Source organism: Mercenaria mercenaria, chromosome 17, assembly GCF_021730395.1.
Source record: "Mercenaria mercenaria strain notata chromosome 17, MADL_Memer_1, whole genome shotgun sequence".
Taxonomy (NCBI): Eukaryota; Metazoa; Mollusca; class Bivalvia; order Venerida; family Veneridae; genus Mercenaria; species Mercenaria mercenaria.
The window spans coordinates 10,952,202-10,970,013 of NC_069377.1; the positions used below are offsets into that span (position 1 = coordinate 10,952,202).

The window sequence follows — 17,812 nt, forward strand, 5'->3', positions numbered from 1 at the left end:
ATACAATGCTTTTTTAATATAGTTTATTTGACAGATAAAACAACTGAAGTAAAACAAATACGTTTAGAAGAAACAATGACAAAAGGGCAGAGTTATGAAATATTGCTCAGATATTTGGTCATACTTAGACGGAAAGTCACGCGTAGTTGGTGTGATTTATAAAAGAAAGAAAAAAATTCGAAATGCACAAACTTGCGATAGATTAACCCTTATCATGCTGGACACGATTTGCGACCAGTGTAGATCATGATCAGCCTGCACATCCGTGCAGACTGATCATGATCTGCACTGTTCGCTCTTCAGTCTGAGTCTGTATATTTTTGGTAATCACCCCTTTTGGCAGTTAATGGTGCTGTTCGAATTGAAAGATGGACAAGTTCATCATAGAAATTTAGCGTGGTACAGGTTAAGTGAGCATCCTGGACCATTTTTAACTATTAGAAACATGAACGTGGTCGAAGGTGCAAATGTCGAATGAAAAAGTTACAATTCATCATACAGAATCATTTATAAACATGTTGCATTGTTTACGAATCATTGTTCCCTAAGGTTACATTTTAACAATTCAATTCCTTATTTATTTCATATTAACAATAAAATATTCAGATCTCATTTTCAGCACTTTAGAGCATTTCAATGATATGAAAACCATATATGGTCATTTAGTATGACATGTCTTCTTATCAAAAATAGTAAAAATAGACATTTTATGTTGTATATAAGAAAAATAATCTGTTCTGAGAAACATCACCCTCTAAAAATGCCCCCATGAAAACAGCCGTTTAGCAATCAAGCGTAGGTAGAAAGTTTTCGCAAAGAATAAAACTTATTCCAGGAAATTCACAATGAAAATGGTCTAGATCTTTTCTCAATACAATAAGCAATAAAATTTAAGCAAAAAATGCAACTGTCACCTCCTCATGTCACTCATTACACCAGATTTCATCCATAGCATGGAACTACATTTTGGACTACTTCACATCTTACACTGGGTAGTCACTTCCGATTTGGTGTAATCCGTCCTAAACTGGAGGTACTTCCGGTTGCCTGTTGCCTCGCCAACAATGACGACACTGTCATTGAAAAATGATGCACAGTTAACCGGGGCATAGTACGTGCAAAGTAAGCTCATGCCATCTTTAACATCCCACACGCGCATGCTCAGTCCGGCTGACGTCACTAAATAATTTCCGGAAGTTGAAAATTTTATATCCTTTATGTACGACGCATGCTCAGTGGCTATTCTAAAGAGCGAGATATTTTTATTTGACGTGTCCCAAATGTAAAGTTTTCCTGATCCGACGCCGTTGACAAGATAATGACCATCGGGAGAAAATGCCACATCGTAAATATCTGTATCATGGTCACTCATATCACCAACTAAATTGACACTGCTGCCACTAGAAAAACAAATACAGGGTCCATTTAAAATGCTTGTAAGTATCGTGAACATGAATTTTAAAGGTCGGGTAGAGACGAAGGATTGCGGGGTCGTGAGTTCGGTCCCCGGGCGAGGCGTATGTTCTCCGTGACGATTTGATAAAAGATATTGTGTCTGAAATCATTCGTCCTCTACCTCTGATTCATGTGGGTAAGTTGGCAGTTACTTGCGGAGAACAGGTTTGTACTGGTACATCCAAGAACACTGGTTAGGTTAACTGCCCGCCGTTAGATAACTGAAATACTGTTCAAAAACGGAGTTAAACCCCCATACAATAATGAAATATCCGACATTAAGAATCTGACAGACTAAGTACTTTTTTACTTCCTGCATCTTTCAAATTCAATAGCCATTAAGTATAAAACTTAAAATTATTTGCAAAACACTTAATATGGGCAAAAATGTTAACCGTTCATGCAAACAAAAAGATGTTGAGCAAAGTTAAATATATACACTTATATAGTTACAACTCAAATACATCATCGAAGCTGGGATATCTGTTAGTATGTACCTGATCCAAGTAGTCAAGTTTAAACCGGTGTTACGGAAAATGATCTATATCTGTATATTTTTGTCTTACTTGAATTCCCACACTTGACACACTGTTCCAAAGCATGCTGCGATCATATATTTGCCCCCTGCATTGCACGCCGCCACCCTAGTTATAGCGCCCCCACTTCTTGACTTCCATTTTAAAATTTCTGAGTAGCTATTGATGTCAAAAAGGTGAAGTTCACCGTAAAATGTTCCTAAAACATAAAATATGAAATTTCAATAAGTTTGCACTAATTATCGTAAATTTATGTGAAATTACTCTATCATACGACAACAAAAGAATCATATACTGCTGTATTCGGGACTCACAGACGAACAAGATAAAAAGGGTGCCTCTAAATTCAAGACTTATCAAAATGTGCGAATGATTCCAGTAAGCATAGCAGGTCGAAATACACAGATCATAAGATCAAAAACATTAGAAAACAGACGCTTTAACAGAAACTAAAAAGCCATTTGTCATGCAGCCGCAGAGTGTAATGAAATGGTTGCTAGTTACGTATTTTTCTTGCAGAAACCAAAATCGATCAATCTATTCAGAAAATGAAATACTGTGAAACAAAACAAATAGAAAAAAAAACTGAATTCTTAAAATATTATAAAAGATACGTACATTCAACACTGACTGCCTCACTGAGACGAAATACTTTTCAGCACAGTAAAATGTGCGTTCTCCTACAAATCCAGCTGACCCCTCCACCCCCCAACCCGCTCACCTCCACAAAAAAATAAAATAAGCATGTTTCACTCACCTACGACGACGTGTGTATTGGTCAAAGTGAAAGAGTACGGCGACTGAACGTTTATGTATGAGCTAGAACCGCTTAGCAGTGACCTCACCTCTATAGCAGCGTATTTCTCTGATCCTGCCTACAAATAAAAAGATGCTGTATTAAGGACACAATAATTCGTTTGTTTTGTTCTGCCCGGGCCCAATAATTCGTTTATTCTGTTCTGCCCGGGCCCAATAAATTGTTTATTATGTTCTTTCCGGACCCAACATATATTCTGTTCTGCTCGGACCCAACAATTCGTTTATTCTGTTCTGTCCGGACCCAACAATTCGTTTGTTCTGTTTTACCCGGACCCAACAATTCGTTTATTCTGTTCTGCCCGGACCCAATAATTCGTTTATTCTGTTCTGCCCGGACCCAACAATTCGTTTGTTCTGTTTTACCCGGACGCAACAATTCATTTATGCTGTTCTGTCCGGACCCAACAATTCGTTTGTTCTGTTTTACCCGGACCCAACAATTCGTTGATTCTGCTCTGCCCGGACCCAACAATTCGTTGATTCTGTTCTGCCCGGATCCAGTAATTCGTTTGTTCTGTTTTACCCGGACCCAACAATTCGTTGATTCTGTTCTGCCCGGACCCAACAATTCGTTTATGCTGTTCTGTCCGGACCTAACTATTCGTTTGTTCTGTTTTACCCAACTTGAGCAAAACTACAGAGCGATACGAGGCACTTTTACAGAAACTTTTGGTTTTCCCTAGTTTGAAAATACAAACAAATCATGAAGCGATATCGGGAAAAGGGCAGTTTTAATTTTCCTTACTTGGTGCCTTCCAAGTTTAGAAGTACATGTACAAACACAACGAACCCGTATCAGGTTAAAACGATTATGATCTCTGTTTAGTTCTGGAAAGAAACAATTAAAACGGTGTGATATTGGAGAAAATTCTATTCCGTAATGCCTAGTTTTGTACCATATGTCCCTAACCAAAATAATCGTCTGAAAAAAGTCTGCCCGACTCCTAATCACAAATAAGAACGGCTACGTCATTTTTCCCCCTATTTTTCTTTATTCCATATTTCGTTCAACATTGATTAACCCTTACCATGCTGGACACGATTGATTCTGCCTTTGCGACCGGTGTAGACCAAGATCAGCCAGCACATCCGTGCAGTCTGATCATGGTCTGCACTGTTCGCTATTCAGTCAGTAAATTTTCAGTAAACACCCCTTCAAATGATTAACGGTACTGCCCAAAATGGACGATAGACAAGTCCATTATTGAAAATTAGCATGTTAAGCGTTAATGCTATATTGACGGCATTCTGATTACTTTCATTTCACTAAAAAGAAGTACCTCATATCCGCCTGAATGACCATGGTCAAGTACGAATAAACGACTGCTGTCGGATGAGAACTGGGCCATCTTGATGAAACCTTTATGGGCGTCAGTGTACGTTTCTGGAGACTGATCAAACTGTGCAGCGTCAAGCAATCCACACTGCTTCATCCAGCCTTGTGCTATAGCTAGAAAAGAGCCATTCGGTGAGATCACACATGTCAAGTAATGGCCGCCGCCGACAGGAGGTACTGCTCCGCGGAGAAGAGTTGCAGTGTCCCAAACTTTCAATGACCTAAAATAACAAGTATGACAAGAATTAGACAGTAAAACGTATGGTGCGTGTACTATTTTATATTTCCCTATGTTCCCTCATACAAGCGATTTGTATGAGTTATGACCTGTCATTGAACTGAGCACGAATACATCCAAGTTGACTGAAAACGTCTGGCAATGCAAGACGTGTTTATTTATTTATTTATTTATTTATTTTTATTTTTATTTTTTTTTTGTAACATGTGTTTATAACTAAACATGTGCTCAGCTCATAAACATAAAAATTCTAAATCACTAGGTTAGACAGAACACATTTAAGGTTTCGATGGAGGCCTTGAGAAACAAAAATAAAACAACACCAAATCATAGAAAGAAAGAGTTGTTTGACATGAAAATTGAACAGCATGTAAAACATGTATATTACTTTACGAAACAAGTGTCAGTATACTGATATAAACATTGAATTCCGGAAAAGGGCTGCCTAAAGGGGCTCCACTTCCGGACAGTTAAACGCCTTTAAAAACTCACCATTTTCAAAGAACAGTTACACATGTTCGTTTTGATGCATTTGCAATAGCGTGCGAGTGGTGAAATTTCGCATAACAAGATGGAACACAGTTTTCAGCAATTGTTTATCTTTATTTATTTACAATTGGCATTCATTTTCAAAGGGAGACAACTGTTCCCGATTGTTTAAAGTACAAATGACATTCATTTTCAAAGGGAAACAAATTTTTCCGATTATTTTAAGTAATCTTTGAGAAAAAGTTGTCTCCCTTTGAAAATGAATGCCATTTGTAAAGAAAAAAGATAAACAATTGCTGAAAACTATGTTCAACCTTGTTACGTGAAATTTCACCACTCGCACGCTATTGCAAATGCATCAAAACAAACACGTGTAACAGTTCTTTGAAAACGGTGAGTTTTTAAAGGCGTTTAACTGTCCGGAAGTGGAGCCCCTTTAGGCAGCCTTTTTCCGGAATTCAATGTTTATATCAGTATACTGACACTTGTTTCGTAAAGTAATATACATGTTTTACATGCTGTTCAATTTTCATGTCAAACAACTCTTTCTTTCTATGATTTGGTGTTGTTTGATTTTTGTTTCTCAAAGCCTCCATCGAAACCTTAATATAGTTTTGGATATCTTTGCGGTGACTTCTGGGGAGAGTTAAGGTAGGTTCAGATTAGCGTATAACTGGCATGCGTTTTACAATAAAATGTTGAAAAATGTCAGTTCATTTTGCAACGGCAGTTCATTTTGCTACACAAAGAAAGTCATGATTGAATTACGACAACAAATATTACCTATCAATGGACGATGTGACCAACTTATTTCCGTTTTCCTCTAGTGATATCATGCTGACTCTGTGAGAATGACCCCCGACGGTTGCAATAACACTCCAACTTCCGCCTGTCTGTCTCCACACCTTCATAGACCTATCCGAAGAACCAGTAAACATGTGTTTACCGTCTGGGGTGAACTTGATTGTCCAAATCCAGGCATTGTGTTCCTTCAGCTTTGTCTGATAAGTGCCGTTGTTGCCGTTCCATATACTGACACAACTATCATCACCGCCCGTCATAACCTATGTTAACAAATATGTATAAAAGACTGTCTTTAAACCTTCTACCTCCACAGCCGTACATGTATATACGCATGTATACTGGTGATTCCTTAAAAGTTTGAGAAGTCAATTTGGCAGACAGACAGGCAGATGGACAGAGACAGAATATAGAATCAGACAATAATTTATGACTACAGAATTGACCCCATGCATGCATAAAAAGACAAGGGGAAAAATGGAAATATTTCAACCTTAAATTGTAACTGGCTTCAATGTGAAATTCAAAGATACCACTTCTTTTCTTATGCTTTTCTTTTGTTCCAGTTTAGTAATGGTTGCTCTCTGAATGATAGAAGTTACTGCAGACCGTTACCGAGCAAAGGATGTGTCAATACAAAGAATTACCTGCGAACCACTAGGATGAAATGTACTACAGAGGTTATTGTAGCAACTTCCGGTTTCTTTCGAAGTAACATTATACCCGTCAGTATCAAGGAGGATCAATCCTTCAAAAGAAAACATTCCAAGATAAATGAAGTATATGCTGTATATGTTTATATATCAATAAGTTCCCTAGTAAAATCAAAGACTAGACTTGTAAAATGTACGGAAATACTACTTTAGTGAACTCATGTAGTCTTTTTCAGACTGTCCTTGCTAGTGTCCCAAACATCGTGAGTGTAACGAACGGTAACTCTTCAAGAGTCAAAGTGCCATTCTTACAAAACTATTCATTAGTACCCGTAATAATATACAATTACCAATCATTACAATTTTCATACCCCTTAAGCACATCACAGCCAGTTTCTTTCCATCCCTGGAATAGTCAAGGCATGTCAGTTCTAACCAATCAAAATCTACTGTTTTTACGTGACTCAAGTCGTCTGCCGACCAAATTGAAAGAACGCTGTTTTTGAAGGCTGTTGCAATTTGCCGGTTGTCTGGAGAAAAGTGTATGTATACCACAGCCTTGTTCGGTGTGCTCTTTGAATGTAACTTGAAATAAAGTTAATACAAGCAGTTTGAAAAATAGATAAAATGCGAATGTTAAGTATCAAACTGATTCCTAATAAAAGTCATGTGCTTTTCAGGTTCTATTAAATAAAATTACCAATATAAATCTGTATAAAACAAAACTGGGTAGATCTACAAGGTTCTCATTTATTTTTTTAATGACGTCCTTCATTGAATTCAGAACATAAAATGAAAAAAAATTTATAGACCAGTTTAAAACGTCTCCAGGAAATTCATTACTTCGTGTGTTTTCAGGAAATTGATTTCTTCGTGTATATTTAAAAAGAATGTCTACCTGCACACCGGATTTGTCCCAAAGCATAACTTCACCAATCTCTGTACCATTAGCAATAGTTTCCCCTGAGCGTGAAAAGCAAGATGGATTCACCGGATGTAACATCAATTGCATTCCCTCATTTTTATCTGGGAATATCGGCCCCGGAAGTGACGTTATTGTCACGATCTCTGCTCCTGTTGTTGCATCCCATATCCGCATAGTGCAGTCATCAGCAGAAGACAGAATAAGGTCCCCTGGAAATATTAACAGGTTATCTATCGTGCTTATATAATGTATAGCTGTGTTGTTGCACGTTTTGTTTTCCAGTCAAATAATTCTCTGTTTTTGGTGTTTTACAAATCGGGGATTAGCACCAGAAGGCAGAAAGTGCCTTCTTTATCAATATATAGATTTTACTTCGGACATTATGTATCCATCCCCTCTAAATACATCTAGATATAGATCTAACATCTTGTACATCATCTTAATTACGTGCTTCAGTAGAATTAAAGAATTTCAAGCATAGATAGCTTAATGCATATCTAACGTCGATGAAGCGTACGGAATACTCTATTATCTTGGAACGACTTACCTTTAGGAGAATAGTCGCAGCATCGAAGTGTCTCTGTATGACCATGCATAGTCATCTCGCACGGATCGTCGTAGTCAGACTCGTGTAGATTCTCCATTAACGGCAAAGGTAGATTCTCTTTTGACAATCTGCCAAGCAGTTCCCTTACGTTACTTCCTCTCGCCTGTTGAAGCGCCATCTGATACACGCCGGTTGGTTCCCTGATCAGAAATCCTAAATTTGATCCAACAAAACGTGTCAATCGTTTAATATCGTCAAGTCCAGAAAGTTTCGTGGCTTCTATGAGTTCACTTAAACAATTGTAACCATCGCCGGCTTCGAACTTCGCCTCTATGTATTCTAGGTCAATCACGAGCTTTCTAAATCTGTCCCATTCCTCTATCTTGATGAGATGGTAAGGCAGTTCGGTCAATTTTCTCCTATTCAGTTGTCTCCCCGTGCTACGATTACCACCTAGCACAAGTGATTGTTTTGCAATCTTTCTGTCTTCGATTTTCGTCTCTCCCTTGCTGGTATACGGTTTACCATCATCCCATTTTCCCTCAAAGTAATCTGCAATGGCTGTATGAGCCTTTCCTACAAAGAGGTCGGTGTCATTGTTGAAGGGTTTTTGGAGGTATCTTTTCTCCGCAGTTTCCCAGAACTGTCTGTGATACCACCCATAAGCGCTAATTCCATCCGTACCCTTCTCGGCGAGGTAAATTCCAAGTTCGTTTCTGACCCGCGCCCAAAGCAGAGGAGGTATACGCCTGATTGGCGGAATCCACCACTGGAAAATGCTATCTAAAACTTCGTCATCGCATGAAAGGATATCCTCTAGTTCAGCTAGGGACAGACCGTTCTTGGCAGCAGTAATATAACCCAATGCATGATGTACAAACATGTCACCAAAACGAGATTCTAACCGATCAAACAGTTTAGTTATCAGACCTGGCATGTCGTCTGCTAGTGCACTAGAATCTACAGTGTCAAAAGACTTCCAGCGCTCTGCAATATCTACAACCAGGCGGAGGAACAAAGGCAGCGGACATTTTTTGAAAGCGTCTATAATCAATGATTTCTGAGATTCAGTCACACGTCTGTGTTTCGCTTCTAGCATTTTCTTCAAGATTTCTGGACCTTCATCCAAGGATAATGGCCGCACTTCTACAAAAACAGCATCATTGAGGTGAGATTTCAGGATATCCAAAGACCGTGTAGGCAGAGATGATACAACGAACTTCACATTCGGAGGTAAATCTTCTGACAATGAAAGCCATGCCAAGTTCTGTCCAAAGTCTTCATTATTCAACTGATCTAGCGAGTCAAGGAATACTATAGCGGGTTTGCTTGAAGTTGCAAATGCGAGACAGGTTCTGAAATATTTCACAAGGTCCTTGTACGAGGTAGGTATAGCTGACAAGTTTTTGTTGTAAACACGTGTTATCTGAGCGCAGACATTTAGTAGAAGAAGTCTGGCTGAAGCTGTCTGACCTGTGGTTCCTAGAAAGCGAAGTACTACTACAGCGTGTGAGAAAGCATCTTTGGCCTTTCTTGCAGCGACGGCCATTAGTGCAGTTTTACCGCAACCAGACTGTCCATGAACCACAAGCGGCTTAGTTGAAGAAGACCGCATATAATCCATTATATGTCTAATTTCATTCTCACGGCCGACAAATAAACTAGCTTTCTCACTGGCATGACTTCTATGCTGTAAAGCCTCTTGAAAAACTCTGTCCTCTTCAACATGAAGCCGATTTTCATAGTTTTCTAGTATCCCGTCTGCCATTGTTTTGCAAACGTGCTCGCACAAATCCTTGATCTTCTCCGCTACCTGTTTAGGTACAGCTTCTTCATATATCATATCTTTGACTATTACCGGAGGTACCTTGCTTGGGATTTTCTTTTTTCTGAGCTCTGCAAGTTTATCACGAGCATATTCGTCAATATTTGGACCAACTAAGTCAAGGATTTTGCGATCTTTATGAAAATCCTCAGAAAATTTCGCGAGATCTCTGCGTATAAAGCACGCTTGAGTTTGAGCGGTTGGATTGTTGAAAACGCCCGTATGTATTTCTGTTTCAGTGACGGAAATGTGATACTTGTCACATTTCTTGTTTTGTTCTCCGAAACAAGCTACCGAAGCTTCCCGAAACTGTTTCTGGATGCCTTCAACATCATCCCACCAGGTTTCATTATCCTCCGTTCTTGGTTTTAGTACAAACTCGGAGGGCACAGCGTTGTTGTCAAGGAAATAGTAGTTATTGATCAAGGACGTATCGTGTCCAGTCTGTTGTAGATGATTCAGAAGAGTTTCAAACTCCGACTGTTCAATCTGGGCTGGCAAGGGTCGGTATCCATACTTGTGACCCATCAGACACAGAAATGCCGGACCAACGCTGTCTTTGACGCACCTTTAATTGTTATGGAAAGTAATTTTTGCAATGTTCGATATCGAATAATATATGCTATTTTTTCCAGTAATGAGTTACATACATAGGTGTTAGTTTTCAAAAGATGATAACGTTGTATAGTCTCCCTCCTATAAAAGTTCTTAATTTCATTTTCTGATGACCATTTTACTTCTGTGCAAGAGACAGGGTTCTATAAATATTTGGTAATAACTAATAACATCATTTATCTTTAATCTAAACTTCACTGTAAGAAACAGCTTAAGTTGATTAAGAAATTAGGAATAGAACCCAATGAATAGGTAATGGAAATTATTTAAAAAAAGAAAATAGAATGGTTTTGTTTAATCAACTTGTCATAGTATTCACAAAACATATATCAATATCATGGCACATATTCGGTCGGAAGCTGATCAAAAGTGTATAATACCTGTGTATTTCGTTGACACACATTTCAACTGTACTATGATCAAGCGTGGCTTCCTGGGTAACGCCCCACCTCATATCAACAGTACCAAAGTCAACACCCAAACGTCTGCACAAACCTCTTAGGTACGGATACACATCTAGGAGGGAAAATGAACTGTAATTTACGGGTGCAAAACCTAGTTTAAAGCGGTCTTACAGACTTCAAAATACATGAGCATGGCGATTAAAAGGTAAGGATAGATTTCCCCGATATCACATACCACAGCAAATGTAGCCAGGACCGGACAACGCACGGTAGGCCCGCCATAAAGAGAAACTGGAATGGAAAGATACAACAGACAGGTATTTGAAAGATGCAAAAATGGGAATAGGGTTAAGAAGGGATGAAAGTATTGGGGAAGGGGAAATACATATATCATTACAGACAAAGTATAACCGCCTGACATCAGACTGTTATGGCATGTAATGTGTTGCAATATTTACCTTTTGAATAAATATATAAATATATAAAGATAGACACTAATACAAAATATAATATTGCAACACATTACACGCCATAGGATTTGCATGTTATATAAGATTTTCTAACGCTTTTTTTTTTTTACTTAATTTCCGCACTGTTCCCTCTTGTGAATAGTCCCACATATCAGGCCAAGCATTGAAAAAAATATGCAATCCTCAACTGAATTTATTGCGAGAAGAACTTGTCTGACTGTGAAGAAGTTGTCAAGAATTATGCATATTGTATATTACTTCAGAAAAATGTTTTAAGTGTAAAAAATAAATTCTGATTCACTAATTACGCTGAAATTAAGAGAGAGAAAAACTGTTGAGCACAACATCTATTAAATTGTATGAAAACATGTAAAAACTCTCCAATTCTTACAGGGTTAATTAGCTTTTAACTGACATGAATTATTGCCTAGTATTTGCCAATATGCAGGTAGCCCATTAATGCTTTGAACATGTGTCATAAAGTAAATATAATGTAGGATTAAATCTTGGTTGTAATTATTTGATCTCTGGTATGTCTATCATATAGATATGTTTACATAGTCATTATAATTCATAACAAATTAATTTAATAGAAGTTTTTTTAAATTCAACGGTTTAGAATATAGCTCAATTTTCAGTCGCGAAGGACCGTAACCTATAGATAAAACTAGTAGATATAATCAACGACTGGTACCGGTACAGCAATTATAATACATATTCGAGTTCGGACCTTTCAACTAAAATGTATACAATTCTTTATGATAAGAATCCCGTTTATGTACGAGTGCTTTACACTTGGTCCTCTAAAGAACCAGGGTCTTAGAACTGTTTCTTGCAAGTCAAATCCCCCACCTAAAAATACTAACATTCTTCAGGCGACCCTCCGTGGCCGAGTGAATAACTTAATGGTAACTTATTTTGAATTATTAAGCCCCCACCCACCGCTAAGGTTTCGAAAACCTCGCTTGAAGTGTAAGATTCTTTCATGTGAGGAAGACATACAGCTGACTTTTGGAAGGTTTGTCGTTCTACCCATATACCCGCTCGTGCCTGAGGTAAGGCACAAAGAGCACCCTAGGGTCTTCCTCCACTGTGAAAACTTGAATATCCCTATATGACCCGACCATGTCGGTGTGACGTTAAAGCCCTGCTCCACGGCTATTCATATTCTACTGTGTGTATGCAGCCCATGATTACAATAGGTAACAGTTAACGGCCACGCGCCACACTTTAGCACGCAAAACCACGTGTATTTTATATAGAATTTTATATAAAAAGACTATTTTGACAGGCGTCACTGTTCATAGTCAGGATTTTCATGCTTTTTCAGTGACAATTTAAGGTTAAAAGGTAGGACTGGAACAGGTCTTTATATACAACAGAGTCTATTAGCGGCAACAAAGTCGCTTAGATACACGTAATTATTGAAAACTTTGTGGTACAGAGACAATCTAGTAGACCGTGAAGAAATCGAACTATGACTACAAGCTTTCAATATTAATCATTCTTTCAATAAAGTCGTTTACCATACTCCTAAAAAGTACATTAAACTTAAACGATGCATGTTTAATGATAAACTTTACCTATTCTGATAATAAATCATTTGTCATTTTAAAATGTGCCAAGGCGACTACTTCTCTCACAACGTAGCTTTGCAGAAGGATTTAGATTTTGACTGCAGATTCTGTAAACAGCAGAAGAAACAAAAATGCACGCCAAAACTGCCTGACAATTTCCTCTTCCGTAGACAAACCACTTACCAACATAAAATTTCCGACTTCACTAGGGAATATACTAATACAAAATGGCTGATTTTCCCAGATGGATCGGTAGTGTCTTTGATCCACTTTCACAAATTTATTGTATCTTTTTTAAAAAAAATAATAAGATCACTACATTTTACCTTTCATGAGGTGGTTTCGCTCTGCTTTAGTATCAGTGAAAGTTGAACTGACAAACACAACGACCTTTGGCTGTGCTGTTGGCACACTGGATATATCCACAACCGTCATGTCGCCTTCCAGGATCTGACCCACAACTTCCTGTTGATTAATATTTCTAATTAGATGGTTATTACGAATTAGACTAAGGTTCGAGACAAAAGCCACAACTATACACACTATATGCTATTGGTGTAGAAGACGAGACACTGGCATATACCAGTACCCATTTGGGCCGAATTTGCCATGTCAAGCCGAGTGCACTTTTAGGCGAAGAGTAAGATCTCTTAAATTGACAACAAAAATATGTTTACAGAGTAGTATGTACATATTGAATGAGAAATATGACATCTGAAAGATTACGTTCTAGTTCGGCATAATATGTTATATATATATTAATTCGAGCTCCCAATCTGTCCCTGTCACACAGGTTTTGAATGGGGCATTGTCACGAACATATGTATTATAGATAACTTGATGTTAAAAACATGGTAATGGAAATACCGCATATACCCTTACCTTAGGAATAGCTCTACGTGGCTTCTTCAAAATGTCGTCTGCTTTTTGTAAATACTCCTTCCACGGACTTCTCTGCTCCCGGTTTTTCCCGCCCCATAACTCCATACCGGCCACTTTATCCAAAGCTTGTTTCCAAGGCAATTCATCTGCACGTGCAGCGTCCGACTTGTCGTCTGCTTTTGTTTCAGGCACGTTTTGTTCTGCTTTATAAGCTTTGAACATTTCTTCCTGCTGTGGTGCTTGTTTATCAGACGGTTCGTCGACTCTTGCGGGACGAATTTCATTTTTAACTCCAGTTTCTTTTTTCTTCGGTTTCGAACTACCCGATCCCATAACACAAAATAAACCTTATTTAAACTATATTGTCAACGCTAATATTATACGAAGTTATTATAGTATTATTGTATGAAGAACCCAAACCGATCAATATATATGATTTTAAACCTGTTCAGTCGACCGATGGTCACTGATCCGTATACCTTTTAGAAATACGTTTAAAATTCCTTTTCAAAATCCATTATTTAATGATTCACTCGTACTACGTACAAACTGAATAGGAATTATAAATGTATGTTTTCTTCGTACTTACGGATTTGAGCTCGGGTAGCTATATATATATTGAATTTTCTCAAAGTACGGAATCGATCTTAACTTATACATGTACGCTGAGCCTGTCGGCATGGTGGACAATAACAATTACTGTTATTGATTTACGGTTTTTATGTTCCATAGTAAATCTTGTAAACAATTGAATAGCCTTTTACCAAACTTGGGCATATGTCTGCAAAAATCTCCAATTAAGTTAGTGGATCAGTAATGACAATCGACAATTTCCGTGCGATCACGTATCGGCACCCTTAATAATATTTTTTAAAAAAAAAAAAACAGAAAATTTCAGTCTCAAACGGAAGTCGAGAATACGTAATCGAGAGGTACTTGCTGATCCACGCACTGCCTTAAAATTTTATTGCATTCAGTGAATATTTGGAAAAGTATATTCGGTAATGTCATATTTACTTTTTCACTATTACGGACAGACAAAAGAGGTAAAATTGGGCTAAACCCATTGCAAAACGTGACATAAAAGATTATTTGTTTTGCACTGTTAATATCTCACTCAACACCAGAGCTTCCATTTTCGCTCTGGATTCCGCCACTCTAGAAGACACCATTCGGCGACAGTTACTTGAAGGACAGTACGCTAGGAAGCATACTAGTCCTAGAGAACAATACGCTGGGAAGAAGACCCTAGAGGGCAGTACGCTGGTAAAAGACGTGTCCTAGAGAACAATACGCTGGGAAGAAGACTTGTCCTATAGGACAGTGCGCTGGGAAGGACACTGTCTAGTCCTAGAGAACAATACGCTGGGAAGAAGACTTGTCCTATAGGACAGTGCGCTGGGAAGGACACTGTCTAGTCCTAGAGAACAATACGCTGGGAAGAAGACTTTTCTGTGAGGACAGTGCGTCTGGGAAGGAACACTGTCTAAGGTCCCAGAGAAACAATACGCTGGGAAGAAGACTTGTCCTATAGGACAGTGCGCTGGGAAGGACACTGTCTAGTCCCAGAGAACAATACGCTGGGAAGAAGACTTTTCCTATAGGACAGTGCGCTGGGAAGGACACTGTCTAGTCCCAGAGAACAATACGCTGGGAAGAAGACTTGTCCTATAGGACAGTGCGCTGGGAAGGACACTGTCTAGTCCAAGAGAACAATAAGCTGGAAAGAAGACTTTTCCTATAGGACAGTGCGCTGGGAAGGACACTGTCTAGTCCTAGAGAACAGTACACAGGGAAGAAGACTTGTCCTGTAGGACAGTGCGCTTGGAAGCACACTAGTCCTAGAGGGCAGTACACTGGTAGAAAACTTGTCCTAGAGGACAGTACGCTGGTAGAAAACTTGTCCTAGAGGACAGTATGCTGGTAGAAGACTTGTCCTAGAGGACAGTACGCTGGTAGAAGAGTTGTCCTAAAAGAAAGAACGCTGGTAGAAGACAGTAAGCTGGTAGACTTGTCCTAGAGGGCAGTGCGCTGGGAAGGACACTAGTCCTAGAGGACAGTACGCTGGTACTAGACCGCTGGTAGAAGACTTGTCCTAGAGGGCAGTACGCTGGTAGAAGACTTGTTCTAGAGGACAGTACGCTGGACAAAAGACTAGTTATGTGTAACAATATAATTTGGAAACGGCCAGTTTTTTTTTTCATTCCTTTACGTCGGGAATATTTTGTTTTACATAACTATAAAACTTTTTGTAATATTTTTTTCTCAGCATTTGAATAATTATCAGGTTTGAGAAATAGCCTCGAATTGGAATTTGAATAAATGTCTACCGAAATATTAGCTTGTACGGGTCCATGTAAACAATGGGCCATTGGCCTACCAAAAAAATATTCTGCCCATCTGATTCATATGGACATAGCCACAAATTTTCATATAATGGCTATGTTTCGTTAATATATTAAATGAGTAACTGATGTAAATGTGAAAAGATCAATATTTATTATCAATTGTCACATCTGACCCTAAATATATGAACTACACGTATATTATTACTAATGACAATGGCCGAGCAGACATAAAAATGACAAGAAGAGATGGATTTAAGCTATGCATTAAGACTGTAGTATAAAATGATATGTGTTAAGAAAATAAGAACTCAAAAAAAGGTATCACAAGCCTAGCTTACATATTTAACTGACTGTGACATTCCTACAGGATACTACTGTTCAGTCTTACAGAGACCCAGTGATCTGAAGGTAATTATTGAATAAATAATCAATTTACAGAAGTTTTGTTCATTTGCCTGTAATGAAAATTAAGTTTATCAACTTTCTACAGAGTTTGCTTCATATAATTTAAAACAAAGCCGATTTCGAGGGAAATGTTTTTTTCTTACATAGATTCCTAATTCAGAGTTTCCTTGTGTCATTCTATTGTATTGTTGATTTTAAAATCATTTTGTGTTGTCGACATATTTCTTTTCATCTAGAGTCAATTGCTTTCTGTTTTTCAGGATGGAGAACACCACAAACAGTATATCATACAACTTTACCATGGAGACCACGGGCACCCAACTTCTCGTTGTTAGGTCTCTCTCAGTTGCCATAGCAACGTTGGGAACCATTTGCAACACCATCATGATCTCTGCTATAATATACGGCAAACTGTACAGATATTCTATTTATGTGAAAATTCTAAACCTACTTGTTTGTAACCTCATCCACTGTGCCATCTTTCTACCACTGATCGCTGTGCAAGCATTTACAGGACTATGGACGAATCAAAGTGTCGTCTGCAACTTAATTTCTTACGGACTTTTCTGCAATCTTGGAACGGAGTTATTTGGGTACGTCTGCATTTCACTGAACAGATATTTCTGCATTTTAAATCAGAACTTTTACATTAAACTGTATGGAAGCACCCGTCTGCTTGTGATAGAATGGATTATATCGTGGTCAATCTATCCAGTGATACTCGCCTTCCCGCTATTTGGAATATTCAGTCATTACGAATACGTTCCACAGAAACTCGTCTGCCACCCTTTTCTTGGAAAAGACTGTACAGGATATTGTCTGTTTGTATTCCTTTTCGCTATCTTATCAACAGTTCCAGTCATCGGATTTTGTTATTTTCGAATAATCATAGTGTACGTGAAACTACAACTGAAAATTTCTGCGAGTCGTGATTCTTCTAAAAATAGTTCCCAGAATTCCTTTGACAAGTCAAGTAAACATGGAAGCAAACATATGACCCTCCGGAAAAAATCTGAACTGAAGATGGCATTCACAATATTGGCGATAATTCTATTCTTTGGCACATGTCGTCTGCCATTTATTGGCTTATACATGTACGACCCGTCCATGTTAAAAGTAGATCCACTGATTCATACGCTGGTGATATACATTGGATCTAACCTTAACTGGATAAATCCTATCATATATGCTCTTACAAATACACAAATCAGGAATTCTTTACAAAGAATGGTGTCGTCATGGAAACATACTGTCTGCAAATAATCTCTTAAATACATTTATACAATTTTTTGTCCAAAATAGCTGAGTACATTAAAAGCTCTGCTGAATAACTGACAGACAGCTGCAGAAGTCTAAGTATTTTTTTGAAAACTTAAGTTTATTTCTTTGATTCAAAACTTGAAAAAAAAAATCACTATGTTGTTACCCAGCAGGAGTTGCCAGTAAATGTATCAATCAAACAGTATTTTTTCTAAAACAAGCTCAAA

General features: G+C 38.1%; 2 protein-coding genes across 4 annotated transcripts; one reads left to right on the forward strand and one right to left on the reverse strand.

Annotated features, from left to right (window-relative positions):
• Window positions 1-6: 6 nt before the first annotated feature.
• On the reverse strand, window positions 7-14,715 carry LOC123536451 (NACHT domain- and WD repeat-containing protein 1-like). Of its 3 annotated transcripts, none has more exons than XM_045319645.2 (12): window positions 13,573-14,715; window positions 13,017-13,155; window positions 10,620-10,755; window positions 7,800-10,192; window positions 7,226-7,461; window positions 6,699-6,912; window positions 6,322-6,422; window positions 5,657-5,937; window positions 4,091-4,367; window positions 2,749-2,866; window positions 2,022-2,190; window positions 7-1,400 (listed from the first exon to the last, which is right to left on the reverse strand). In XM_045319645.2, exons 1-12 carry the CDS (start codon window positions 13,903-13,905, stop codon window positions 977-979), a joined length of 4,821 nt encoding a protein of 1,606 aa, XP_045175580.2. In that variant the 5' UTR covers window positions 13,906-14,715; the 3' UTR covers window positions 7-976. The 3 variants fall into 3 exon arrangements, with proteins under 3 accessions (XP_045175580.2, XP_045175579.2, XP_045175581.2); XM_045319644.2 differs by having other exon boundaries at window positions 6,678-6,912; XM_045319646.2 differs by lacking the exon at window positions 13,573-14,715 and having other exon boundaries at window positions 6,678-6,912; window positions 13,010-13,145.
• A 1,871-nt stretch (window positions 14,716-16,586) lies between these two features.
• Window positions 16,587-17,812, forward strand: LOC123536242 (somatostatin receptor type 1-like). Its single transcript, XM_045319236.2, has one exon. The coding sequence runs from the start codon at window positions 16,587-16,589 to the stop codon at window positions 17,586-17,588; it is 1,002 nt and encodes a 333-aa protein (XP_045175171.2). The 3' UTR covers window positions 17,589-17,812.